Source organism: Fusarium mangiferae (genome assembly GCF_900044065.1).
Source record: "Fusarium mangiferae strain MRC7560 genome assembly, contig: FMAN_scaffold014, whole genome shotgun sequence".
Classification (NCBI taxonomy): Eukaryota; Fungi; Ascomycota; class Sordariomycetes; order Hypocreales; family Nectriaceae; genus Fusarium; species Fusarium mangiferae.
This window is the reverse complement of record NW_024573934.1, coordinates 191,768-217,372: the sequence shown is the minus strand read 5'-3', so window position 1 is coordinate 217,372 and position 25,605 is coordinate 191,768. Positions and strand designations below refer to the sequence as shown.

Sequence of the window (25,605 nt, the reverse complement as noted above, 5' to 3'; positions counted from 1 at the left end):
TTCATCGCTTAACAATGATGTTCTGTAAGGTATCTATAACAGTCTGAATCTCCTCGCCTACCAATAGTTAGTAGTGCAATATTGCATTCCACTAGGACTTACGGGTGTTATAATGTGCCATGCTCACTCGAACGACACCATCAGCTGTGTCGAGATCAAGGACCTCCTTCACCAAACGATGAGAGTAAAAATGGCCATGTTTCAGGCCGAGATTCGAATTGGCTTCGATAGCTGCGACGACACTTCGAGAGTTCCATCCATCAATAGTGAAGCTGACGATAGGTAAACGCTTGCTAGGATCCGAACTCGGTTCTCCGTAAATCGTTGCATCATCTCGTTTGGATAGATAGTCGAGAAGTAATTTCTGGATTTCCGTCTCTTGCTGGATACTCTTATCCCAGCTCTCGGCAAGAAGATGGTCTACCACGACGGATATACTCGCTATCAGCTCGTAGCTTCCAGCAGAGAAGCCAGCCTTGTCGGACAGACTTTCAGCGGGGTTGAAGTAGTGACCCAATGGACGGATCTGTTTCTGAGCTTCACGACTGCCGAAGAGCATCGCGATGTGAGGGCCAAAGACTTTGTACCATGAAAGGCAGTAGAAGTCAACGCCGAGATCCTTGACGTCGATGGGTCGGTGGGGTGCGTAAGCTACGCCATCGACACAAACTAAAACATTCGGGTATTCGTGAGCAGCTGAAGCAATGGCCTTGACATCGTGGATTGATCCAAGTAGATTAGTGCAATGAGTCAAGGCAAGGAATCTCGTCCTGTCTGATAAAAGCGGCTTGAGGCTCTCGGCTGTCAGCTTGGGACTGTTGCCTTGACCTTCTGGAGTCCACCACTTGGCGATGAGTCCTTGTCGCTCAGCTAGGTCCAGCCATGGCGCGATGTTTGCCTCATGGTCGAGGGTTGATACGATGATCTCGTCGCCTTGAGCAAAGGTGAGGCCTAGTGCGAGGTTGCGCAGGAGTTGCGTTGAAGAAGCGCCGTACACTATTTTCTCCGTAAGTTGAGTGTCATGTGACAATCTTGCAAAGATTTCAAGTACCGATTTCATCGGGAAGTGCATTGATGTATCGTGCAGCCGCTTCGTAGCCTTTGTTCACCTTTGTTGCTGAGAGCTTGCCTACGCCATATGAGGCGCCCATCTGCACATTCGAGGTGATGAGGTAATCTCGTATCCTGTAACGACAGTCAGAACAAAAAGACTCCCAGGTTAATAGTAGAACGCACGAGTCGGCCGCAGCGCCCAGAATTTGACTTCCACCAGCATTGTCGAGGAAGATTTGTTCCTGCTGAAGAGCTGGGAACTTTGCCCGAAGAGCCTTGATGTCAAGCTGTGGTTGAGACATCTTCGAATTGGCGCAACAAAACTTGACTTCAGAGTACAATTGTGATTACGTCGAGATTCACTGGATCAAACGAGATTGAGGCCAGGTTGGAGTCTGAGGAGATAAGAGGGAGCGGGGTAGACTATCTCGGCCCCCGGTAATTATGATGCAATTATTCGGAGAGGATAATGCAAGCAAAATAGGAAGGTGAGACAACAGCAGCAGCTAGCGTTAATCAAGACTATCGATATGAAATACAGTTGCTTAGTGAAGAAACATCCTCCGGGAAGCGGTAAGGACGCTCGTTCAATGAAGCTCGGACATCAGCGACAATGTGAGAGATTTCGGTACAAAATACGGACCGTCACGCACCTTTATTTCGCACGAAGAAAGGAGCTGAGGTCAAGTGAATGGGGGCATTCAGATGTATCCTCGCTGAGTCGCCCATCGTCTCATTGATGGACTCAGCTTCAACCCAACGACAGTGAGACATTGGTCATACATTCAATCAGTGGAAGCTTTTCGAGCCTCATATCACCGCATGTTGTAGTGTCTGATGATTTGTGCTGTAGCTATCACTCTCGCTATGAACAAAGCATCACTATCCCCAGGGCAGATTTACAGGCCATTCAGAAGTCATGAATCAGCTCCCTTGGCCCTCTGAATGCGCATGCAGCAGACTCTAGTGTAGATATAAACACGAGCATTGGACGGAGAGATGGGAGGCTCAGACTACATCTTTCACACAACTCAACAAGAACAACACCACTTCTTTTCACCAGCTTTTCAACACCTCAAAACGAACACATTAGACGACTCGTCAGCCCATCAACCCCAGTCACTTCCGTTGTGCCATTCTTCAACAAACATTCACAAAGCAACCCAAGTATAAATTCAAGCAATTATAGTAAGTCTTGGCCTTTGCGTGCTCCAAAACCACGAAACCCAGCAGCCAAGTTTCGATAGCAACTTTTTTAAACACTAGCTGGCCTACAGATCTTCTTTCAACATGTGTCAAAAGACAAAACGAACCGTCAAGTGCAAAAAGTGCGCATGTATCCTTGAAGACGAGACCTCAATCAAGAACTGTGAAGGCTATCTAAAGAAGGGGAAGTGCAGCAGCACGCCGCCAGACATATATGACTTTTCGGAGAAGGATACGGATGCCTGCCCGGATTGCACAACACCTAAGCCCATTGCTGCAAGAGCAGCTTGAATCATGATGGCCAGGACCAGTAGGGGGAAGCTTTGGGGTCGGATGATAGCCTAGGTCAGACAGGAAATTGAAGTTCAAGGACTCCAGCTACATGATCGTATGATGAACTTGGTGTATCAATGATAACGTGCATATTACAGTCTGGATTAAGCGCCCTGACAGATTTAGAGGACTTAGAACTTGGAAATCTCTATATCAGTTATTTTCAGCACTACAACTTAAAGATACACAATTCCAGGTCTTGTCTACTTATGAATAGCTGCACAAAGGTTGGCGTGACCCACGTGGCCTTTGCCTGAATAATCAACACAAACAACACTTCTTAAGCTGCACTTATTCATCAGGAAGCCTGAGGCGGCTCGCAGATCTCTGGGCCTGTGATCAGCGCCATGTTCCTTGCGGTTAATGGCAGGACATAATCTCCTCAATTGCATGCCTGCCTTTTTCACCTTCGCATCCAAACACTGATTCAAGTCAAAATGATACGGGTCCTCTTTGCCAAGACAGGTATTCACCGTAGTCGCCGATGTGGTTACATCTGTACTTAAGGAAGCCTACAGACCGAAGTTCATGGCAACCTCATTATCTCCAAACCACCTTTCAAGCACTGTGACACTCACACTACTCAACAACATCACTGAACAACCCCCCTGACAGCGAGAATGTGCACCGGGAAAGTCAAAATCGAGAAATGCAAATCATGCCGAAAGATGTTGAAAGAGACAATCACCGTAACTGGAGGCTGCGACGAGATGCACCAGACTGGATCGTTTTGCCGTCGAGGGAATTGGCCAGAAAAACATGTGTGGCGTAGCAAGAGGCATTGCAGTCATTGCACACCTCCCAGCAACAATAAAGGGGATTGTGGCGATGGGGGTTATTTGCTTTGCTTTTTGTGTGGCATGTGTGCTCAGTGTTGAAGTTTCTATTTATCACGCAAGCTCATACCATCAGCTTCGTAACGTTCTTGCAGTAAATCACAAGACAACTATTTGCTTTTGATAAATGCTATTGAAGAGTCTCCGTGACGAAGTATAGAAAGTCTACCACAATTCAATGTATATTGTTCTTCTTCAAACACTGCTCCCATACGGTAAGAAAGTCACGTGTGGGATAGTATAAGTCTAACAACCGAACTAGAGACCTAGTATTTCTCTCTTCCCATTCTCTAATATTATCATTCTAAAGTAACCCAATACTTATAATACTATATACTCCATCAAACGGCCTTTTCAGCAGCAATAATGTGCACAACTCATATTACAGTTAGAGAGTGCAGAATTTGCCAGTATGAGATCAATAGGACTCATGATGTACCTATACCTTGCAAGGAAGTTACAGAGGGGAAAGACTGTAAATTTGAGAGATATCGATACCATAAGAAGCCGGAGAATGAGAGATCCTGCCCTGAGTGCATAAAAAAGGCCAAGAAGGATGCTAAGTAAAAGAAGACACGTCGGTTGATTAAGCCAATATGCAGAATGCTGTATGCTAGGTTTTAGCTGGTATATACACACCGTTCTCAAACGATATCAGGATTTTCTATTCGACTGTCACTGTTCCGTTGCATAATTAACCGTTAGAACTCTACTGAAGACCATTTCTGATGTTGTAGATATGGAGCATATAACCTCGGCCGACTATCATGACTTTCATTCGCAGATGGCTATGTAAGGGACCTTATGCTGTTGATTGCGTTGAATCGTGTGAGGCGCTTGATGTAAGCATCAGGTGTTAGGTGCATCAACTCAAAATAACACTCTTATAAACCCAGTCTATTGTGTTGCATCGATGATACCTAAGCACAGTGCAGTTAGAACAAGGTTGAGAAGTGCAGCTCATAGGTTTGCAGAAATAAGCACCTCATATGTTCACCATCATCGGATAATGGGACGACCGGGCTATAAATTAAAGGGATTCCGCCCCGAGCCTCTACTTTTCCGTACCATCACTTTCCCAGCATCCTTTATCCAGTTATTGTCCACCTCAAACTTAAAATTCACCTCCAGGATGTGTATCATTCCAGGCACAGTGGTTATCTGCAAAATATGCGGTAACGAGATCACGAGAACAATGCATACTCTTCAGCCATGCCAGAGATATCTTGAAAAGGGGAACGCCGCTTGTCTTGAGATAAAGCATCAATTGACAGCTGACAGGTTTCATGAATGTGGTTCTTGCATAGAGCGTAAGAAGGAAGACAAATGTATTGTCTGTGAGCCCGATACCTAATCCGAGTGGTTAGCTGTCTCGTAGGGGAATGAGACATAGAGCTGAATAGGTCTGCAAGACGCTGGTAGATAGCTATTCAGATGCAGTAACTAACTGAATAGAAGCTAATAAGCCCCAAATGATCCGTCGTCTATGTGCTGAGAGCTGTGACTACATGGTTGCACTCTTAGTGACAAGTCGAACATTTAAACAATCGAAACCACGATATGAAAATGAGCATATTGAAGTATTCCGGAAATGCAAGTCTCTGAAACCCATGGTCCACGATACTTCCATCAACTATTCACTGCCACACAGGGACTATATATTAATCGATAGAGTCTCGAAGGCCCTGCTCTTTCCTTCGAGTACCATAAATCTTTTCAGTACTAACATAGCCTGAACTAAGCCTCATCTCACCACCAGGTATAATATCTCTCAATCGAGATGTGCACCACCAAACGAGACGTGTACAAGTGCAGCGTCTGCTTTTACGTTCTCAACACAACTTTTGCGGCTACAGTAATGTGTGAGGGCTACAAAAACAATGGTACCTGTGCTGGGGTTCATTACCCAACTTCAGTGGAGTACAGGGCGAATGACCGATGCCCAATCTGTATTGCCAACAAGAAGAAAGACAAGAAATAGGCTGAAACAAGTAGTAGGATTTCAATGTCTGCTGACTTAGACGGCCAAGCTATGTTTTCCTTTCGGGGTGGAGAAACACCATATGTTGCATACGTAGTGTACTTTTATCTATTTAATATTTAATTACATCTCAAGTTACCTACCGCCGCAGTGAGCCCTAGGACCTTCTCCTCCGTCTATGTTCATGATTCTATCCAACTATTGTTTGAGTGACGGGCTAGACCTTGGCCATTAATTTCTTGTTGATCCTTAACCGTAGGATAACAGTCAGAACAGTAGCGATAGCTGACATGGAGCCAGCGTAGAACATGGCCGGTCGATATGCGCCCAGTCCCTCATCTGCACCTCCATGTGCTTGAAGAAGGAAGCCAGCAATAGGAGATCCCTGTAGATATCACGTTAGTCTTCTCTAGAGAGGCACATGAGTGGTGAGCTTACAAAGAGGTAGCCAGCAACCCAGCCAACAATCACCATGCCCATGGCTGTTGATACTCTGGCAGATCCAAAGACGTTGCCGACAACAGTTGGCATGGAAGAAAAGAATCCACCGTTCATCAAACCATTGAGCACTGCGAAAACAGCCAACGGTGCGAGTGTGGTTGAAGCAGGCCAGAGGGCAATCATGGTGAGTGCATTTCCAAGAAAGAAGGCCGAAAGGGTATTCAGCGGCCCAAACTTATCACAGAGATATCCACTCATGATTCGGCCTACAGCAGAGGCAAAACTGAAGCCTGCAACAAGTCCAGCGCCAGTGTTTGTACTGAGACCCATAGATCGAGAGTAGAGGGGGAGGAAGTAAGGTGGGACGAGAAGAGGGAAGATACCGATGCCAGCGGCAAAGAAGAGAATAGCGAAGTTGAGCTGTCGAAAGAGTCTCCAGTCAACAATTCCCGTCTTTGCCAAAGGTACCCTCTCTTTGATCAGAAGCGCAGCTGGAAGTCCCGAAACAGCGATGAGGATGCCCGTGATGCGAAAGGCCCATTCAACACTGTGCTTCTCAATAAGAGAATTGGTCGCAATACTCATAATCGCACCTCCGAAACCGCCACCAGCATAGACGATACCATTGGCCAGACCCCTCTTCTTCGAGAAGTACTGCGCCGGAGCGAGAGAGAATGACATAAAGCAGCCAGCCATTCCTAGTCCAAGAGGGATACCAGGAAGAAAGATAAGTCCAACGAGATGATCCGTAACAAAACTCGCGCCAATGAGCGAAAGAGCCATGAGGATGATCCCCACGCTACTAAGTTTACGTGTCCCAAACGTTCGCAGCATTCTCGACACGATGACCCCAACAGTCGCCATCAGAGCCGGCGACAACGAACCGCAGAAGGACAATGCCAGCGGTGATCCAACGTTTCGCTCAACGAGGGCATTTTGGTACACGCCCCAGACGTAGCTGAGTCCGATAACCCACCATGCGACGACGGCGCAGGCACCGATCACGACCCAGCCGTAGCCGCCATCAGGGACGGTGCTATCAGCGATGCGGGAAGCTTCAAGTGCTGGGTCATCAGATTCTAGACTGCTCGGAGAGGCATTTTCAGCAAGTCCGGCTCTTGTTGGACGGAGGGTTGAGGAGGTGGTGGGTTCGTAGGTTGTGCCGTTGCCGTAAGCTTCGAGCTGGACGGCTGTAGTCGTCGACATGATGTTGTCGCAGCCGAGTACTCCAGAGTTGAGCGAAACTGCGGTACCATGCGTCTTTTTTTGTGACCTGATGATGTGTAAAGAGATTTAGGAGGGGATGGACTTTGGTGGCTATGAGGATATTTATCCTTAGTGTCAACTGAAGGGCGCGTGTTACATCATCAATCGCGCCCAGAATTGCCAAGACTGTCTAAAGAGCTTAAATTCATCATGTATTCCCGACCTAACAGGCATCTTAATTTCTTTTATTCTTATTATACACAATCACTCTTAAATGTAGCTAAAGAGAGTGTACAGAGGTAGCTTCAAGGGCTCAATTGAGGCAGTTGGACGTTTTGTGGCCCAGGATGAGGCGTCAAAATCAGGGCGTAGGGTCATTCGTTGATTGGCCCATCCATCATCTCAGCCTTCGGCCTCAAGACACCATTCTAATATCTATTGTACCTTCAAGCAAGGAGGCAATTCTGGCTATTGGCAGTGTCATTGTATATTAATAGCTTAGGCATTCCGGATTTCTTGTGCCTACTAGCAGAACTCTAGGGGATCACGAATTATCTGACTTGAAGCTCTTACTTGCTACCGCGAAGATTGATACTCCCGACGGGCGTATGTTGCTACATATGTACTGCACATATGATAGTGAATCCCCTTGCGTATAAACAGTGTCGCGATACATGTCGGACCTAGAGATATATCTATTCATTTTGGGAGCTATCTATGAGCTTTCGACGCACATACACATTCGCAGTTGGCATCAACGAGAAGCCCTTCGAGGTATGGCTCTCCAAGGCCTGTGCCGCCATTAAAAAGTTTGGCAAGTCTCATGCTCTTATCTGCAGCGAAGTCAAGAACATGACTACCGCGGAATACGCGGACTATAGAGTGCGGAACTCGGGATCGATTTTGCACAGTTCTCTTCACGGAGATGGTCAAAGGTGACTCTTTCTGATGAACAGAACGCTATCCTGCAGATCAGCAAGACGCAGCAACACTGCGAAAGGCTTGGCTCACTACTTATTGAAATCTTCTTATATGAGAAGGACACGTTTGTGGAGAACACGGATAATCTTCTAGCAGTGCTTATGCATAAATAGAAGATTAGTCTAGCTGAGGCCGCGCGACGAGTCGCTGCCATATCACAGACATGCCCAGAAGGTCAAGCGCATTCGGACTGGGATGGAAGCTGAGTGCGAAGGTTATTCTGGTCTTGGAACGTACGTGTCAGATATGGAGTTGTTTGGTGCGGCGTTTTGGTTCTGGCAACTTCAGGGCACGAAGCGATACTTGTCCAAAACATCGCCGTTCAAAGAGCTGCGATTGGGGGACGTGAAGTCGAAGGCCGAAACCTCGAATGACATTTACACCTGTATCCGATAGATTGCCATTTTTGAAAACACTGCATCGTTATAATGGTCAATCTACCTCATCGTTCACATCACTTCGAGTTTGAACGCATGCGATAAGTGGTTTCAGGGCGGGTTTCCAGGGTGAGTCGTCAAAATAAAGGCGCGGGTGCGTCATCTCACTTATCGCACCCTCCATTTCACTCAAATGTCATCATATTCTACATCAAATTGGCCACCTGTTATGTATAAATAAGGCAATGGTAACTCGTACCAACTCTTCTTCATTTTTATCTTCAAGTTCATTCAATGCACGTCACGTTGCTCTTCACATAGACACTTCAACGCTCAGACTTGCCTCATATCTCATAATGACCTCATCACAAAACGACCCTACAGCTTTAACTCAAAGCTTTCACTACAAAACCTCAACACACAGTTATGATGTGAAATGGGGCTCACTAGGTGATCCCAAGTCTCCTCCTCTCATTTTCATTCATGGAACACCGTGGTCATCTCGCGTCTGGGTACCTTTTGCCCTCTCACTCTCGCGTCAGTTTCACGTGTATCTCTTCGATAGACCTGGTTTCGGCGACACGCCTGCAGAGAAGAAATCAGATCCGACAAAGGCCAGCTCAGGCTCGATTGAAGAATACGATAGCAACCTCGCACGACAGGCAGAGGTGTTTGCTGCACTCTTCAAGTCCTGGCAGGCAGATTGGACTCAGGAGAAGGCTCACATCGTCGCCCACGATAATGCCGGCCTCGTTAGTCTACGAGGCTTTATCCTCCATGACTTGCCATATGCAAGTCTGTGTCTCATTGACGTTGTCGCGATCGGCCCATTTGGCCAACCTCTCTTCAAAATCATCGCCGAAAATCCCCAGCTCTTTGAACAACTCCCCGACACAGCTTTTGAGGGCATACTAGAGAGCTACATTAGCGACGCAGCATATTATGAATTACCAAAGGAGACAATGCAGACGCTCAAAGATCCTTGGCTGCGAGAAGGTGGAAAACGAGGTTTCATTCGTGAATTGTGCCAAGCCAACTCCAGATCCACGGAGGAAGTGGAGGCGAGATATGGAGAGGTTGGGCCGAAGCTGCCAATCAAGATCATCTGGGGAGCTGATGATAAGTGGCTCCCGGTGGAGGTCGCGCACAGATTGGGGGACGCGTTGAAGGCCAGGGAGGTTATCGTTATCGATAAGGCTGGCCATCTGAGTATGATTGATCAGGGAGCGCGTGTTGGAGTTGAGCTGGGCATGTGGCTTAGCGCTGCTTTGTATAAACAGTAATAGAGGATAGATTCAATGTTGAATTATCATTTTAACTAATTTCCTCCAGCTTGTACACATAACTTTTTGATAGTTGAAGTGGTGAACCGAGGACCGTGTTTGAACGGGCGGTTGCATTTAGGATAATGGCAAAGTACCGCACATCGAAGCATCGTAATAGTTAACAACAAGCTGGAAATAACTAGGTAAAGTAACACAGAGTAAATGGATTTATGAATTATTTTTCATTTTAGTGACTTCTCTTCTACACGTCGGGGACTACATATTGCTTTCTCATAGTGATTTCTAGAACATTACCCTACACCACCTGACTCAGCGGCCTTGACAAGATTAAGTTAGCGCCTGCTATTTTTACTCCAAGTCTCGGGCTCTCGGACATTGATCGAACATACCCGACGCCATGTGTCGCATTTCGATCTGTGCTACGTAAATCTCGCGCTACGCCAACAAGGCTACGGCTCAATACAACAGTCGCAAAAAGCTTCAAAGTGGTATTTATCGTGTTGCAATAAAAGAACCACCTCGCGAGATCATCACCCATGCTCACCGCTTACTCAGGGTTGCAATTCTATCCGAAACAAACCTTCTTTACGAGCTGAGAGGAGGATGCTTCGTGTGCCTGACTAAAATAAACAGAGTCCACCGTGATCGTCAGGGCAGAAAAGTCAATGATGCGTCTCGATTCCATTGGATATTCTCAGCTACGTTTTAGACATGCCGACAACACGGCCCAGCTCATCCGATCTTCAGAATCAGCTGAAGTGTTCCCCATAGACAGTGACGACTTACCCACCGGGTAATTACGCGTCAGAACACCCGTTCTCCACCAGCAAGGATTGCGTTACGCAACGGTACCCAGTATTACCGGGTCAATCTTCATCTCCCCCCCCTTTCGATTGCCTTATCAGTGACAGAAACTGGGTTCGAGCCAACATCCAGGGTTAGCTGAAAGGGCAAGGGAAAAAAAAGTTTGCCAGGCGCAGCAAGATAACACTGTCGCTTTTTATATACCCACCACAGCCTACCATTCTCTCCCACTTACCTAAAGTTTGCTTGCGCATCTTTTATTTTTCGTTTTTCTCGTGGTAGGCCAACGTCGCATTCGTTTTATAAAGTCACTCGTTCTTTTGTTGTGACCTGCTTCGACTTTCACTCGTTTTTTGAATTTAATATTGATCCGATTTTTTCTTACTTTCTCCACGATGTATTTCTCCGCGTGGTCCAAGATCGCCCTTGCGGGTCTTTTTGCTTCAGCTGCTGCTCAGACCTACAGCTCGTGCAACCCTATGGAGAAGAGTACGTGAAAGAGTATCCGCTTTTGACTTTCTTAACATGCACTGACTATAGCCCAGCATGTGATTCTGACACAGGCCTCGCTTCTTCATCATATTCAGTCGACTTCACCAAAGGTGCTGATAAGGACAATTGGGAGGCAACTGGTGATGGCACTGTCAAGTATACTTCTGATGGTGCTGAGTTCACTGTTGCTAAGCAGGGCGATGCCCCTACCATCCAGAGCAAGTGGTACATGTTTTTTGGCCGCATGGAGGTTCACTTGAAGGCTGCGCCGGGAACTGGTATCGTCTCATCTGTCGTTCTTCTTTCAGATGTTCTCGATGAGGTTGATTGGGAGTGGCTTGGAGGCAGTGACGGGGAGGTTCAGACCAATTACTACGGCAAAGGAAACGACTCATCTGATACTCGAAGCGCTACTTTCCCAGTCACCAACACCCAGGAGGAGTTCCACAACTATACCATTCACTGGACCAAGGAGTCTTGCGAGTGGTACATCAACGGCGTTGCTGTGCGTACGGTCAACTACGCGGATGCTCTTGGAGGAGAGAACTATCCTCAGACTCCTATGCGTGTCAAGCTTGGTATCTGGGCCGGTGGCGATCCTGACAATGCTGAGGGGACTATTGAGTGGGCTGGCGGAGAGACTGATTACAGTGCGGGTCCTTACACCATGACTGTTCAGAAGATTACGATTGAGAACCTCAACCCTGCTGAGAGCTACACCTACAGCGATAAGACCGGCTCATACAAGAGCATTGAGTTTGATGAGAAGGACAGTGACAGTGATGACGACTCCTCATCGACTGCCTCCGAAGCTGCCTCAAAGACTTCATCCAAGGGTACTACCTCTAAGACATCTTCTGAGTCGACTTTCACCACTAAGACTTCCACTAAAGCTGACTCCGAGTCCTCAACAACAGCATCCGACTATTCTAGCGAGACTGAAAGCGCCGACTTCAAGAACAACAAGGCCGAGACAACTAGTGCTGGTGCAAATTCGTCCGCAAGCAGTGCTGCAGTTACGCCTTCGGCTACTGGTGGTTCAACAAACAGCGCTGCTGGAAACTGGCCCAAGATGTGGTTTGCCCTTGGAACGACTTTTGCTGCCATGGTCATGTTGTGAACTCAGGACTTTCTCGTATATAGAGTTGCGAAGCTGTTTATTTGGCTTGGATAAGTCTTGTCGTAATTCACACTTTGACTCTACATTGCTCTTGTGACGGATGATAATGACGCGTTATAGAACTAGAACGGAGCATTCCGTTTGGCCTTGGATGCCATGTCTATTTTACACCAAGTGTGACTACTGATGAGCCTAAATATCCGACTATCGGTAAACGCGCGGCTATTTGCTGAGCAGATAAGTTGAGCATGTCCTACTGGATCGTTGTGGATGTGATGGCGAATGAGATGATCTCTTAGAATCAGATATGTAACTGTAACCCTACTCCACAGCTAGTAAGTCAATCATCTACCGCTTCATATCCCGAGTACACTCTCCATCGTGCTTCTCAATTACTATAAAGTCATATGCACAATTCTCATAGCACTGAAACCACAACTTCAGATCAGGGTCCCAAAGTTGAATTCTATCCTTAAAAGCAAGCAACTAGTCTCAAAATATCTTTGTGTGACGACTGTGCAGTGTCTAAGATACGACAACAAATCCGCCGTCGACCTTGAGAAGTAGGACACAGACCCGGAGAACGGCTAGCTATTGATTTCCATGACATTACTCCTGACCCAGACGGCAAGAGTAGATTGATGACCTGGCTTCATTTGGGATTATTGCCTAAGCAGTAGAGGAACAGAGACACCATCGCTGCATTAAAAAAAACCTTTTCGGCTTTCTCTATCATCAACATGGAGTCAAGCCTAAAGTGGCAGAGTGCGATAATGAAATTGTTAGTAAGAACCAGTTTAATGCAGGATATAGCATAATCTTCATATATCTTTGCTTGCTGTATCTAACAATTGAGGATACTGCTGCATATACCTCAGCTCAGAATGGGAATGTGGAAGTCTCAGGCCATATCATCAAAGCAAAGGTTAGGTTAAAGAGGGTGGGAGCCTGACTACCTGCTAGCCTCTGGGTGGAGATCTAATAATGTGCCGTGTGTCTGTACTACCGAACTCAATCTGAGGGCTTGGATCGGATTGTTGGTTGGCTACCAATCTACTAATACCTACAGGATCTGGAATCCTTAAACAGGAAGAGTTATTTCAATGAGAGATGTAGTTTTTAATGAAGATGAGCGATTTAACGGAGACTTGAGCTAACTAAGAGACGACTTGCTATATGTTGGGAGAGACGAGCTGATGAACTTACTCAATCAAGTCGAGGAGCCTGAGATGGACTGTAGTGCGATGGCGGAAGAAGCCTTAAATAGCGCTTTTATAAATTGGGAGGGCCTTCGCGAAGAAGACGAGGATGTCGGAGCCTGGGACACTAGGGAAGACCCCGCACTCCGTGAAGTGGCGGAAGATATAGGAGCTGAACAGTCAGAAGTTGAGCCTGATTAGCTAACTGGAACTGATGAAGGCTTTGGAATATGCAGGGACGCGAAGGTCAGCGAAGGACTACCAGAAGGCGGCAGGGAAGACCAGGCCAAGAATTTTGACACCTTCGTTCGGCCGTACCCGACCCCTGTGTCTCTTCCACCGACGGCACTTCTGACCACGGTGAGCCGAGAAGTCTCAGGTGACACGATTGATTGAATTGATTGATATACCTGATTATTAATCTCATCTGACGGCAGCTCTTGAGGAAACCAAAAGCACCCAGGTGGTACTGGGTTGAAACTAGGATAAAAGGCTTGCCCAACTCGATCGAACTTTTGACCACAGGTGTTTTCAAGGCTATATCAAGGTTTCGCAGCCGCATCTAAAATCTCTATACAGTCTTCTGATACGTTCGTCGTGTCATTCCACCTTGTTACTCGCGGTTCGGCATTTCATCATAAAAGCGACACGTTACCGAAAGCGGAACCTCTGCCCGACAGTCAGCGATTAAAGAAGATTGGCCAAAGCAAGGCCCTACGATATGTCTCGCGACAAGTTCGGATAACTCTGCAGAGTGATTTTCTAGACCTAGTAAGAACAGAACAACACACAGCATAACATTCCATTATCACAAATTCCTAGCGGGCATCAGACCAATTGTCACCGGTTTGTATCTATCCACTATATCACCGACTGTATGAGACCTCTTATCTGAAAACTGTAGCAGCTTCCACTGAAATTCATCACAGAACAATACTAGTGGCCTCCTAACTGTTCGGTGATAAGCCTCTGTAAGGCCGAGTCCGGGCTTTCTGTACACCTAAAACGCACTAAGGACTGTTTCCAGACAACTTAAGAGAAGAATCTTTCCTGCTTAAACAATCAGAACAACTGACTACTTGCTCAACTTACTTCTCATACAAACTTTGTCTCTATACCTCCTTCCAGAATGACAACGCTTCCTGTTATAATTATTGGTGCTGGCGTTGGCGGTCTCACTATGGCACAGTGCCTTCATAAAACCCGTGTTCCCTTTCATGTGTATGAGGCAGATTCAAGCCTGACTGCCCGCCGCCAAGGATATCGCATTCGCATCGCCGACGAAGGCATTGAGGCTTTGAAGCGATGCCTGTCACCAGAAAAGTATCGCACCCTGGAAGCGTCTTGTAACACTATTACCTCACACTCCAGCATTCCCAATGCGACGCTCAATGCCGTGACTGGAGATCCGACAACCAAGTTGTTCAATCCAGGGGCGAACACTCCGGTGCCGCCTCGTCCCAAGTTCAAGCCTTTAAGTGCAGATCGAGGAGTGTTGAGACAGAACCTCTTAGACGGCATTGAAGACCATGTCACGTTTGGTCGGCAATATCATTCTTTCACCGATGGTAATGACGGGATCACTGTACACTTTGCAGATGGGCTTGATGTTGAAGCCTCTCTCTTGATTGGGGCGGATGGCATTTGGTCTCGAGTCCGTCAGCAGTTGTTGCCCTTTTACGACCTCCTTGACACAGAAGCACGACTAGTGTTTGGAAAAACATCCCTCACAGATGACTTCTCTCAAAAGTTCTCAAAATCTGCCTCGGAAGGCCTCACCCTCATACATGGTGGCACCATGAAGTGTCTCCTCGAGCCCATGCGCTTCAGCAAAGAGATAACGCCTTTGCCAGAAGACTACGTTTACTGGGTTTTGTTCTTACGTTGCGATTCAGAGGCTATCCCTGCGGATGTTCTATCAAAGCCCCTGGACGAGGTAAAGACTCTGGTTCGAAGCCTCACCAAAGATTGGCACCCGTCGCTAGCGTGTCTTTTCGAAACCAGCACGACAGAAATCTCAGCTTTTCGAGTTCTTTCATCGAGCCCAGACATCCCTGATTGGGGAGCTGGGGCCTCCATTGGGCGCGCCACTCTTCTTGGTGATGCAGCACATGCGATGAGTCCCACAGCTGCTTTGGGTGCTACAACAGCCATTCATGACGCAGCCAGGATTATGGATGCTATAGAGAAGCGCGGTCTGAATCCTAAAGCGCTGAGATATTATGAACATCAGATGAGGGTTTACGCCAAGGAATCGCTGGAAAAGAGTTTGATGGGAGGAAGAGCTATGTTCGGCATGCGCGCGTTCCAAGATCTCCCAAAGGTAAGAGTCCAATCTCATAGTTGAAGGGTTACATGAGAGCTATTAGAGTTACAGAGGATAATGTCGAGTCGGTCTCATCTTGAAGTGGGCTCATAGGCGGAGTATGTATTCATTTATGGATCTCTTTGGCAATGGAAGGGATGTCATATATGCACCGCTACCAGTGCAAATAGAATTACATGCACACATTCATACCAGTCCACCAAACTTGCTGGGCCGTTCTATTACGGTGCCAGGCGAAACATACCGCTCTGCCAGGTCACTAATGGCAGTTGCCCAATACTGATCCGAAGATGCCAGTCTGCACCTGAGCCGGTCTCCTCATACTGAATTTACCCTAACCAGACAACCTCGAGACATCACATGCATATTGCGTCTGCCATATATATTTAACTTTACAAAGGACTATCTCACATGCACATCGCAAAGGCCTGATTCCCAAAACCCGAATATTCGTACCTTGCAATTTCAAGGCCCTGAGTTGTAGGCTCTTAAGGTTGATTTGATTTGAGCCTAAGGATTATTTACAGAACATAGCATGGAAGGAAGTGTATAGACTCATAGTTACCTTTTACGGGGCGTTAAACTTGGCAAATCTCTCTTATCATGAAGCCCCAGGACATATCCTGCTTTCGTATTCTGAACCTCGTGAACGATGGTTAGTCCTGGATTGGCAGGGGTGCAGTTTCGATTCGATATGGATATGAAAGCCGCACACTAGTCATGCCAGGTTTCATGAATAACCTTTCGCGCCAATATCCTACCCAGCGACACTAAATCACCCATCGACCCAAGTCCAGCATCCAAATCCAGCGTCCAACCCGCGATGCTGAATCATACAGGGTATATTACATGCATTGGTAGTAAGGTCAGTGTTTGCTTGCTTTATGCTGCTAAGTATATGGTAGCTGCAGTGTACTAGCTGGAATACATATTGCTTTCACTATTAAACCCACATCTCGGACCTTATTACAATGGAGCAGAAATTCTATCTCTTGCCTCCGATTTCATTACTACTCAAGTTTTGACTTCCTTTATCATTAGAAATGTTAAGGACGGAGACTGACTAAGAATTAATTTGAGTGAGATGGCTAGTTCACTACCACAACGCTAGTACGTCTACGTTAACCTGTCATTGTCATGAATTCGTGGTTAAGAATATTCTGATAGTTATTTTCTGGCATTGCGGAGCTCCATGTCACATATTGTAGCGCGTCGATGCTCTCTGTCAGAGACTAAGCCTGAAAGGATTCTAATGCCGAGAACTGGTAAGCTATCTATGGGCTAATTACAAAAATACTATTGGCTGCGATAATACTAAGTCATTTTCCATACGAAACCAGTCTTGCTTCGGATCTTAGCTAATCCTTGTGAGCGTATCTGTAAACCATGCTCCAGAACGCATTCTATCAGGCCTATTGCCAGTCAGCGGGATAACAGGGCGCAGCCGACATATTGTGGCCACTTTTGGTGCCTGCAACCAGGGAGGTTGAGACCAGCCTGTTCCATGCGGGCGCCACCACCGGTCGAGAACGGGTGAGCGAAAAATGGAGAGAGTTGTCCTGTATCTGGGCTGTAGGGCAATCTGAGTTGGATACCTGTGAGTTGGTGGTCGCGCACGGGCTAAGAGATAAGGATAGTGGCAAGAATGAAATTCCCTCAAGGTATTCATTCCATCCATCACCTTTGCCTCATCAAAACCTACCCCACTCAACATTGATACTTTTCCACGCCGAATTCGTCTTCTGCTCGGTCTCAACTGCATGCTTAAAATCCATCTCAGTACGGAGCAATGCTTTTGGAAATCACTATCTAGCAGTCTTCAGATATCACTAAATCTTCTTTGTCAAACCAGTCTTGTCGGTTAGTCTTGAAACTGAAAGACTCCAAGTAGCAGGAAAAATCAGGAAGAATGCCTTGGTTTTCTTCCCTGAAAATGTCTTTATTCCTTACGTAATGAGGAGGTTGCTTTGATGTATCCTGATATGTCTATCTAATCAGATAGCTAGTATCATAAATACTCAACATAATAGGTCTTTTACCTGTAGATCTAAGTACTCTAGATAATGCAGTCTGCTGATTGTGACTCTTTGTCCTTACTTCTGTGCCTCCTCAAGGCTGGTATCTATGGCATACTGATTAATAGCCAATAAAAAGTAAGTAACGAACTTCAGAAGGGTGGCAAAGCTACCTCCTCGTTATGTAAGGGATACTAGGAACCATAATGCAGTAGAGCATTCTTTTCTAAAGAGCGGATTGTGAAAACTTGCTTGAACTGTTGTAAGCTACTCTCTGCTGAGCATCTTCAGAATGCTTTAATCTATAGACGCTACAAAGGTACTAAGATATGAAAACGTTACTAAGGTATGCCGCCGCTTTTGCCCCTATCCTGCCGTTCTCTGTAGTCGATACATTGGACAGCACACACGGTAGCTAGGCCGCTATAGCAGGGGGCAATTAGAACTAGGCACTCGCCCTGATTAGCTGTAACTTCCACGACGTTGTAGTTACCTTATAGGATCGTCTAGCGTCCCCTTGCCTGGTGGCCTGGTCTCAACTAATGGGGTGATTGATAGGCACATATCATTCAGCTTCTTACGCAGAGCGACATGAACTAACCGAAAACTCCACCGATAATATCACGCACCTGGTGCGAACACGACGAAGATTGGCGACAATAAGGGGTAAGTGGGAGACGACGTGACAGGAAACAGCTCGGTGAGATGTCCGTGGGTAGGCAAAACGAGTATGGTGCAGGTACAGTAAGGTACATAATACGGTACCGTGGTCAGTATACATCAACGCTATATACCAAAAAAAACATTTAAAATTAGTAGGAACTGTAAGGTTTTATGGGGTCAATCGCTTCAGCCGCTATGCCTTGTAAAATCTGAATCTTAGTTGTGGCCAGCCCTGAATGTCTCAATCTTGTATAATTCTTTATAATCTACTTCTTACTACTATTGTTATAACTAGAGGAGGTGTAAATTCTCAAGAGCCGACAATGGATGGCTTGTTTAGGTAGGTAACAGGATGCGTTCCGCTTTCCTCGAGATCCTGGTTTCTGTCCTATCCTTGTCTCGGTCAAACATACTCCATACAGATGCTTCTGATGCCAGCCAGCTACCATAATAGGAAATGCCCCACATATCTATCATGACTGCTACTGGTCAACAAGGAGCCTTACATTAGGGTGCACATTCCTTCATCAGCGATATGGGCCGTGCTCAACCTTGTCTCTTTATGGAGGCAGCTTGACAAGAGAGAGGGGCACGTAGTCCATGCACAACATAAGGTTCCATTGATCATGTTACCCTGAGGCTCTAGTTAGGTCGAAAATTCGTATAACTATTATATCTTCTTAGTGGTATTGATCGTCCTCTGACCTAGCCGAGCTTAGGCCTCATCAACCAGGCTGTGTATACCCTCATTCAGGGTATGTAAAGATAAGCATTCGTAAGTGTGTAGTGGGGAGACAGGGGCTCATTTAGCGCCACTTTGCAAAGATCGACATTACTCAGTTACCTTGTAATATCGTCGCTAGGCTTCCAACATCTGTCAGGGCGGCAGGTAACTGCCGAAGGGACGACGGCAAAACTGTTGTGGTTTTGGGCTATTCCTCTAGTACGTTAGGCATTTGTGGAGCAGCGTGGAGGAAACACAAACTAACAGTGAAGGCGGTAAGATCCGCGTGGTTCCATTTACCAACAATACTACCCCTTCGTGTTTTGGTATAAATAAGTGGGAAGATAGTGAAAACAAGTTGGTTTTTGACAACCTAGGCACTGAATCAAGCCTTTCTACATCTTTTTGCTAGCCATTGTTATTTCCATCCAACATGCTGGAGACTGCGCTCTCAACAGCCTCGCCAGCTTCCACAGGTCTAGCCCTGTTGATGTTGTGCGCGCTGTTCAAACTCTGCCAGGTCATATACCGAGCCAAGCTTCACCCTCTCTCAAAGATTCCCGGACCCCGGTTTCCCACCATGTCTTCTGTCTGGATACGTTGGCAAAGATGGCACGGCCGCCTTTCCTTTAAGGCTGACCATCTACTATCAAACAATGGGCCGATAGTTCGTATAGCACCCAATATGGTGCTCATCAACGACGTGGAGTCTGTGCAGGCACTGTTCTCAAGACTAGACCTCGATACTGCACCGAAATCTATCCGAGCTCTGCGTATCGGTGGCCATGACTGGACTGTCACATATCCAGGGAATCCTGTTGCCCGTCCACGTCGTCGCCCGGTCATGATCGCGACAACTACCAAGGCGATGCGCTATTGGCAGCCAATGTTTGAGAAGAACATTGTGCAGATGGTCAACGATCTGAGTGCATCGCGTGGCAAAAGCTCGGAAGACATCGTCCATCACTTACGCATCGCCACTCTCTTGAATTCTCAGCTTGTCATGGCAGGTCCGCACTCGAACATGGAGCCTGGAGATTTCCCCCATGTCGTGGGCGAGTACAATTTCCTCGTCGTGTGGCGCCTCTGCCTCCCCGAATGGCTCTTTACGTGGCTCAAGGCGAGTCCTTTTAGCCATGCTGCCTTTCGAATTCGGTCCAGTGACCGCTTATTCGAACTGGGCGAGAAGACAGTCGAAGAAGCGGAGAGCTGGTCGGGTAGCGATGAAGTGTCTACTGTATATGAAATGCTTGTGGATAACATGGCGGACCAGCTTTCCAGAGACAGCAAGACTGAAATGAGTGCTGAGATGGCCGGTCAGATTCTCGCTGCGACCGAAACGACCTCCTCAGCTCTCGCTTTCATTTTTTACTATCTTGCCAGCACACCTAGCTTAGTAGAGGCTCTATACACGGAGCTCCAGTCGGTAGAAGGTTTCAATGGCCTAGAGAACCTGAAACTACTCAATGCATGCATCACAGAGGGTCTTCGCTTCCGCCCGCCAGTTGCTCTGACCGGCAGTCGGGTCGTACCACCAGGAGGGTTAAGCATTTTAGGATATTACCTACCAGCCGGAACCGTCGTGACCACACAGTCACTCTCACTCAGTCGACAGAGGCCAGACCTATTCCCCAACTACGATGAGTTCGACCCGTTGCGCTGGCTAGACACCGATGCAGCGGTAGTCACTGAGCGTCGACGTTACCTTGCCCCGTTCGGCTTGGGTGCTCGTCGCTGTCCAGGCGGGAACATGGCATCTTACCAGATGCGTATGATCTTGGCAGCTGTCATCCGCGAATTCCGTCTGTCAGTCGCACCCGAGACTACGCCTTCGTCAATGGCGCCATTCGAAGCAAACGGTTTCCGTTCGCGCCAGGACGCGTGTAGCCTGCTTTTTATCCCACGGGATCTAGACCCCCAACCTGGGCCTAGAGGATGTGAATGTGGACCCAAGTGTGATTGCATTGAGTGCCATTGCGTTCATTATGAAGAGCATTAGCTAAATACCTTTAAAATCCTGGTTTAAATATATTACTTCTTTATAAAAGAGATTCATATGTTTTTTATACTATATATTAACTCAAATAACCAAATTATTGCAAGCACGGGTCTGGTATTTATACGACTACAGTGGCTCATACTAAAGAAACTCCCACGGGATACTCGGCCGCCCAGACACCAACCGCAGTCAATTCGAGTGCCCTCCGCTGATAACAAAGCCTGGTCACGGAATCTTGCCGTCGGTAGTAACGGAAGTGCTCCGCACTGAGCTCTAATCATTGGCTCGTAACTTGATGGCTCCGATGCAGTCCGCAGGGGTATTGAATGTGCATTTCCGCCTTTTTGGCTGTGTTTTGCCCCACTGCGGAATAACTCGATATCGCTTCTTATTGATGAGCTTGAGGCTATCTATCACGTGCCGATAACGATAATTGCAGTACGTACAAATACAGGGTCTTCGCTGTGGGGCTTTGTACCGATTTCACATTTGATATCCCTGAGGGCTGTATCGGGACTAGCTTGCGAAGATCTGCGATCTGCGAAGGGAACCGCCTCTCGCCTCTCACATGAGCTGGATACATCATGATTCTGACTCTAGAAATAGCCTCGATCTGATAGAAAACATTAATACGGCTTGAATTAATGCAAATGAGATAAGGGAATCTAAGTGCTTGAATTCCAGAAGGGAATTCACTAATAGTATTTTTATGTGGATGGTTTACTCTCAACAACGCGGGCACGGGTCCGTTCCGGCTCTTGCAGATTATCGTCGGAACGGTTCCAACAATGAGCTAACGACGTAGGCTAGCGTCCAATAAAAACGAATAATGAGGGGTAAACCTGGGGTTAGTCTCTACTCCAGACTGGCATGTGATGTCCCGAGGAGCTTAAAGATGTCTGCCGCCGTGTCCTGGAGCTTGTAAGTGCCAGATCCCTCGCATTTCACTCTCCCCGACGACCGAGCTACACAGAAATCCTTACAATGACTGAACGTGTGGCAGTTGGACTTCCTACAGGTCCCAGCTCAGGGCCTCTGACAGATGCACAATGGCAGGTTATGATGGCTATTATGGACACCATCATTGCTCCCTGTCCTGAGAGCGCGATACCTGTTGGCCAGAAGGGTGCTCTACTTACCAATTGCGATGACTCTACACTCAAGGCTTTTCTCGACGAAAAACCTTCAGATATGCCACTTTTTCAGGAAATCTTGAAGAGACTGTTGGCCAATCTCCATGCTGATAAACTGTCTGCGATCGGTACAGTATGCTCACTTCTCGGGTAAGCACTCTCTACTTCTGAGTTTTGAGCAGCATGGTTTGCTGATATCGTGATATGACAGGAATCGAGCTGCTGTCCTCCCCCTTACTGGTTACTTCACATTATTCTGTGATCTGTCTCCCCAAGACCGAACATTAGTACTCAACTCTTGGCAAACGAGCTCTCTAGCTACCTTTCGCGTCCTCTTCAAACAACTCTCAATCATCGGAAAGCATGTTTATCTCCGATCAAGTACGCTTTTCAATGAGGTCGTTGGCTTCCCATCCATTCCTACTGGATGGCATCCGGTCGAATCATACCCCTTCGAGTTCATGCAGTTCAACGACTCGGAAACGCATGTTCAACTAGAAACTGATGTTGTAATTGTGGGCTCTGGCTGTGGTGCAGGAGTCGTCGCAAGGACTATGGCCATGGCAGGCCATCGCGTTTTGGTGGTGGATAAAGGACAACATTTTGAAACCTCATCGCTGCCCCTCGACCAAAGCGCAGGATACTTCCACCTTTTCGAGGGGGGAGGTCTAGTATCCTCTGAAGACGGGTCTATCTCTACACTTGCAGGGTCATGCTTTGGTGGAGGCGGAACGGTTAACTGGAGCGCGTGCTTACAGCCCCAGAACACAGTCCGAGATGAGTGGGCAGACCAAAGAGGTCTCAGCTTCTTCAAATCCGCCAAGTTCCAAGAACATCTTGATTCAGTCTGTGAGCGCATGGGCGTCAGCAACGAGCCTATCAACCATAACCACGGAAATAATGTTTTGCTAGAGGGCGGGCGTAGACTTGGATATAGCGCTAAGCAGGTCCCCCAGAACACAGGCCATGGCGAGCATTTGGATGGATATTGTTCCATGGGCTGCTGGAAGGGTCAGAAGCAGGGACCTGTCAATGGGTGGCTGCCAGATGCCGCCAGGTGCGGAGCAAAGTTCATTTCAGGCTTTTACGTCAACAAAGTCCTTTTTAAGAAGCGTGCTGGCAAGAATATCGCCACTGGTGTGACTGGAACCTGGAGGCCAAAAGACGGCTCAGATACCTCGACCAGAGCGCTAACGATCAGCGCGAAGAGAGTTGTGATATCAGCGGGCAGTCTTTGTAGTCCTATCGTCTTGAAGAACAGTGGACTCAAGGTACAAATCAAAGTCTGTACTATGAATACGGGATTGAGATTGCTAATACATCAGGATAGAACAAGCATATCGGACGCAACCTCCATCTACACCCAACATCATTCGTGTCAGCAATATTTGAACAAGAGACACGGCCATGGGAAGGTATGCCACTACTTTCGAGTCTTTGCTATTGAAGCAGGTCAGATGCTAACACATTGCAGGCGGAATTCTCACCTCTGTGGTATCGAGCTTCGATAACGTTGATGGAAATGGCCATGGTGTGAGGCTCGAGCGTCCTGCGATGATGGTATGTCTGTTCAATGACTAACATTTGAAACAAATCTGACCGTGTGACAGCCTTCTATGTGTCTTACATGGTGTAACTGGAAATCAGGGTCTGAATATAAAGCTATGATATCCAAGTACAGACACATGGAAGCATACATTGCTATTACTCGAGATCGTGACAGCGGCCATGTTACAGCAGATCCTATAAATGGCACACCTCGACTGGTCTACACTCCCTCCAAGTTCGATGCCAGCAACAACATGAAGGGCATGCTTGGCTTGGCAAAGATTCTCTATGTACAAGGCGCCTTGGAGATACACCCCATACTTCCCGGTCTTGAGCCATTTATCCGTGAGCCGGAGAGTCTGAAAAATGGTGTTGATAGCTCTTCAGGAGTCACGGATGCGAAGTTTTCACAATGGTTAAAGAAAATGGAAGCTCATGGGAACAAGACACCAGATACGCCTTATGGATCTGCTCACCAGATGGGCACGTGTCGAATGAGCACCAAGGAATCTGACGGCGTTGTGGATGAGTTTGGAAGGGTCTGGGGCTGTGAGAATCTGATCGTCGCGGATGCGAGTGTCTTTCCGAGTGCGAGTGGTGTTAATCCTATGGTCACTACCATGGCGATCTCTGAACACATTGCCTTGGCCATGGCCGAAGAGTTTGCTCGGGATACCCAGGAGCGCCCCAGGTTGTAGTTTACCAATGCACTTCTACGAGATAGTCTACTTGCTGTATAATAGTAAAGTCCGCAGGGCTATCAAATGTGCATTTCCGCGATTTTTAGGTATTTCTTGCCACAACAGAATTAAAAACACCAATAAGATATCATCTACTCAGTATATCTATGGGTATAAAACTGGGCTGACTTTTAAGCAAGTTAGAGCAGATTGGCTACTGATTGAAGTACCGATTTAACATTTAATCCCCCTGAGGGCCGTTCATAGCGTTAGTTCCCTTCGTGCATTCTCTGCTCCGGGTATTGTTTTCCGTTGTCGTCATTCCATCCTGCTCTTGTATAGCTATTACCAAACGAGCTAAATAATCCGCTCATCGTATATGAGATCTTTAAATCTATCGGCGTATAGCAGAGGGAGACAAGGTAGACTTGGGGGGGAAGATAAAACACGGACCCCAAATCGGTAGATCGCCAGCGAATTTTGGTGTAACCGCAGCTGGTCGAGGGCCGTATATTTGGCAGATCACAGCTATCCTGACTTTTACTACTTAGGTATTATACGTATTAGTCTTAGTGTTAAGAGTAATTACTACGTAATTAGATAAAATCTGTAGGGCATATGTAATGTAACCGCAAGGGTCATGACACAAAGGGCTTAGATACATATTCCATCGCGGCATTTAATTCCTCCATCGGGACAATTGGGACGGACAGTCTCTATTCCTATGCCAAGTCTCGAAAACTGGAGCATTATTGTAAGAACTTATTGCATCTCATAAGTGTAGGATCTAAATAAAGAGATATTTATAATCCCCAGTATTGGCATAGCAAGCTAGCTGAATATATATTAATAAAAGAAATCTCATGCCAATGGCTTTATCTATGAGAAGGACTTTTAAGGAGCATACCTGAGTACCAGCATTACATTGACACTGAATAGCGCCTTTTCGGGGATCACATCCTGAACCAGGAATAGCGCAGGCGGCTAATTCCAACTAGTGCAGAGAACTTCATATCTAGTGAATAAAATTTGGATGTCGTTAGGGTAAAAAATAAGAAAGTACAGGAACGAAAGAAGAGGCAATAGCGGGAAGATTATTAGTATTTATACCCGGGGGGGCAGCATCGCGAGCGATTCTGCCCCTCTCTTCGTCCCTCAGAGAAGGGTGCCGTCAGTCAGTCCCACGGGTAGTTAAGTTCGTC

General features: G+C 47.0%; 8 protein-coding genes across 8 annotated transcripts; 6 read left to right on the top strand and 2 right to left on the bottom strand.

Annotated features, from left to right (window-relative positions):
* Position 1: 1 nt before the first annotated feature.
* Positions 2-1,355, bottom strand: FMAN_15168 (uncharacterized protein; the record flags this gene model as incomplete). Its single annotated transcript, XM_041822485.1, has 4 exons — positions 2-57; positions 103-996; positions 1,052-1,185; positions 1,237-1,355. The coding sequence occupies 4 exons, from the start codon at positions 1,353-1,355 to the stop codon at positions 2-4; spliced, it is 1,203 nt and encodes a 400-aa protein (XP_041688161.1).
* Positions 1,356-5,626: 4,271 nt separating this feature from the next.
* FMAN_15169 (related to protein MCH2 (monocarboxylate permease homolog)) lies at positions 5,627-7,056 on the bottom strand (the record flags this gene model as incomplete). The annotated part of the gene is made up of 2 exons (XM_041822484.1): positions 5,627-5,794; positions 5,848-7,056. 2 exons carry the CDS (start codon positions 7,054-7,056, stop codon positions 5,627-5,629), a joined length of 1,377 nt encoding a protein of 458 aa, XP_041688160.1.
* Positions 7,057-7,773: 717 nt separating this feature from the next.
* On the top strand, positions 7,774-8,433 carry FMAN_16004 (uncharacterized protein; the record flags this gene model as incomplete). The annotated part of the gene is made up of 3 exons (XM_041822483.1): positions 7,774-7,938; positions 8,013-8,101; positions 8,199-8,433. The coding sequence occupies 3 exons, from the start codon at positions 7,774-7,776 to the stop codon at positions 8,431-8,433; spliced, it is 489 nt and encodes a 162-aa protein (XP_041688159.1).
* A 337-nt stretch (positions 8,434-8,770) lies between these two features.
* On the top strand, positions 8,771-9,697 carry FMAN_15170 (uncharacterized protein; the record flags this gene model as incomplete). The annotated part of the gene is made up of 1 exon (XM_041822482.1): positions 8,771-9,697. One exon carries the CDS (start codon positions 8,771-8,773, stop codon positions 9,695-9,697), a length of 927 nt encoding a protein of 308 aa, XP_041688158.1.
* Positions 9,698-10,899: 1,202 nt separating this feature from the next.
* On the top strand, positions 10,900-12,116 carry FMAN_15171 (putative rAsp f 9 allergen; the record flags this gene model as incomplete). The annotated part of the gene is made up of 2 exons (XM_041822481.1): positions 10,900-10,993; positions 11,050-12,116. 2 exons carry the CDS (start codon positions 10,900-10,902, stop codon positions 12,114-12,116), a joined length of 1,161 nt encoding a protein of 386 aa, XP_041688157.1.
* A 2,379-nt stretch (positions 12,117-14,495) lies between these two features.
* Positions 14,496-15,734, top strand: FMAN_15172 (uncharacterized protein; the record flags this gene model as incomplete). The annotated part of the gene is made up of 2 exons (XM_041822480.1): positions 14,496-15,638; positions 15,693-15,734. 2 exons carry the CDS (start codon positions 14,496-14,498, stop codon positions 15,732-15,734), a joined length of 1,185 nt encoding a protein of 394 aa, XP_041688156.1.
* A 3,742-nt stretch (positions 15,735-19,476) lies between these two features.
* FMAN_15173 (uncharacterized protein) lies at positions 19,477-21,042 on the top strand (the record flags this gene model as incomplete). Its single annotated transcript, XM_041822479.1, has 1 exon — positions 19,477-21,042. The coding sequence occupies one exon, from the start codon at positions 19,477-19,479 to the stop codon at positions 21,040-21,042; it is 1,566 nt and encodes a 521-aa protein (XP_041688155.1).
* Positions 21,043-22,026: 984 nt separating this feature from the next.
* FMAN_15174 (uncharacterized protein) lies at positions 22,027-24,421 on the top strand (the record flags this gene model as incomplete). The annotated part of the gene is made up of 5 exons (XM_041822477.1): positions 22,027-22,325; positions 22,387-23,446; positions 23,506-23,590; positions 23,650-23,735; positions 23,786-24,421. 5 exons carry the CDS (start codon positions 22,027-22,029, stop codon positions 24,419-24,421), a joined length of 2,166 nt encoding a protein of 721 aa, XP_041688154.1.
* Positions 24,422-25,605: the final 1,184 nt, after the last annotated feature.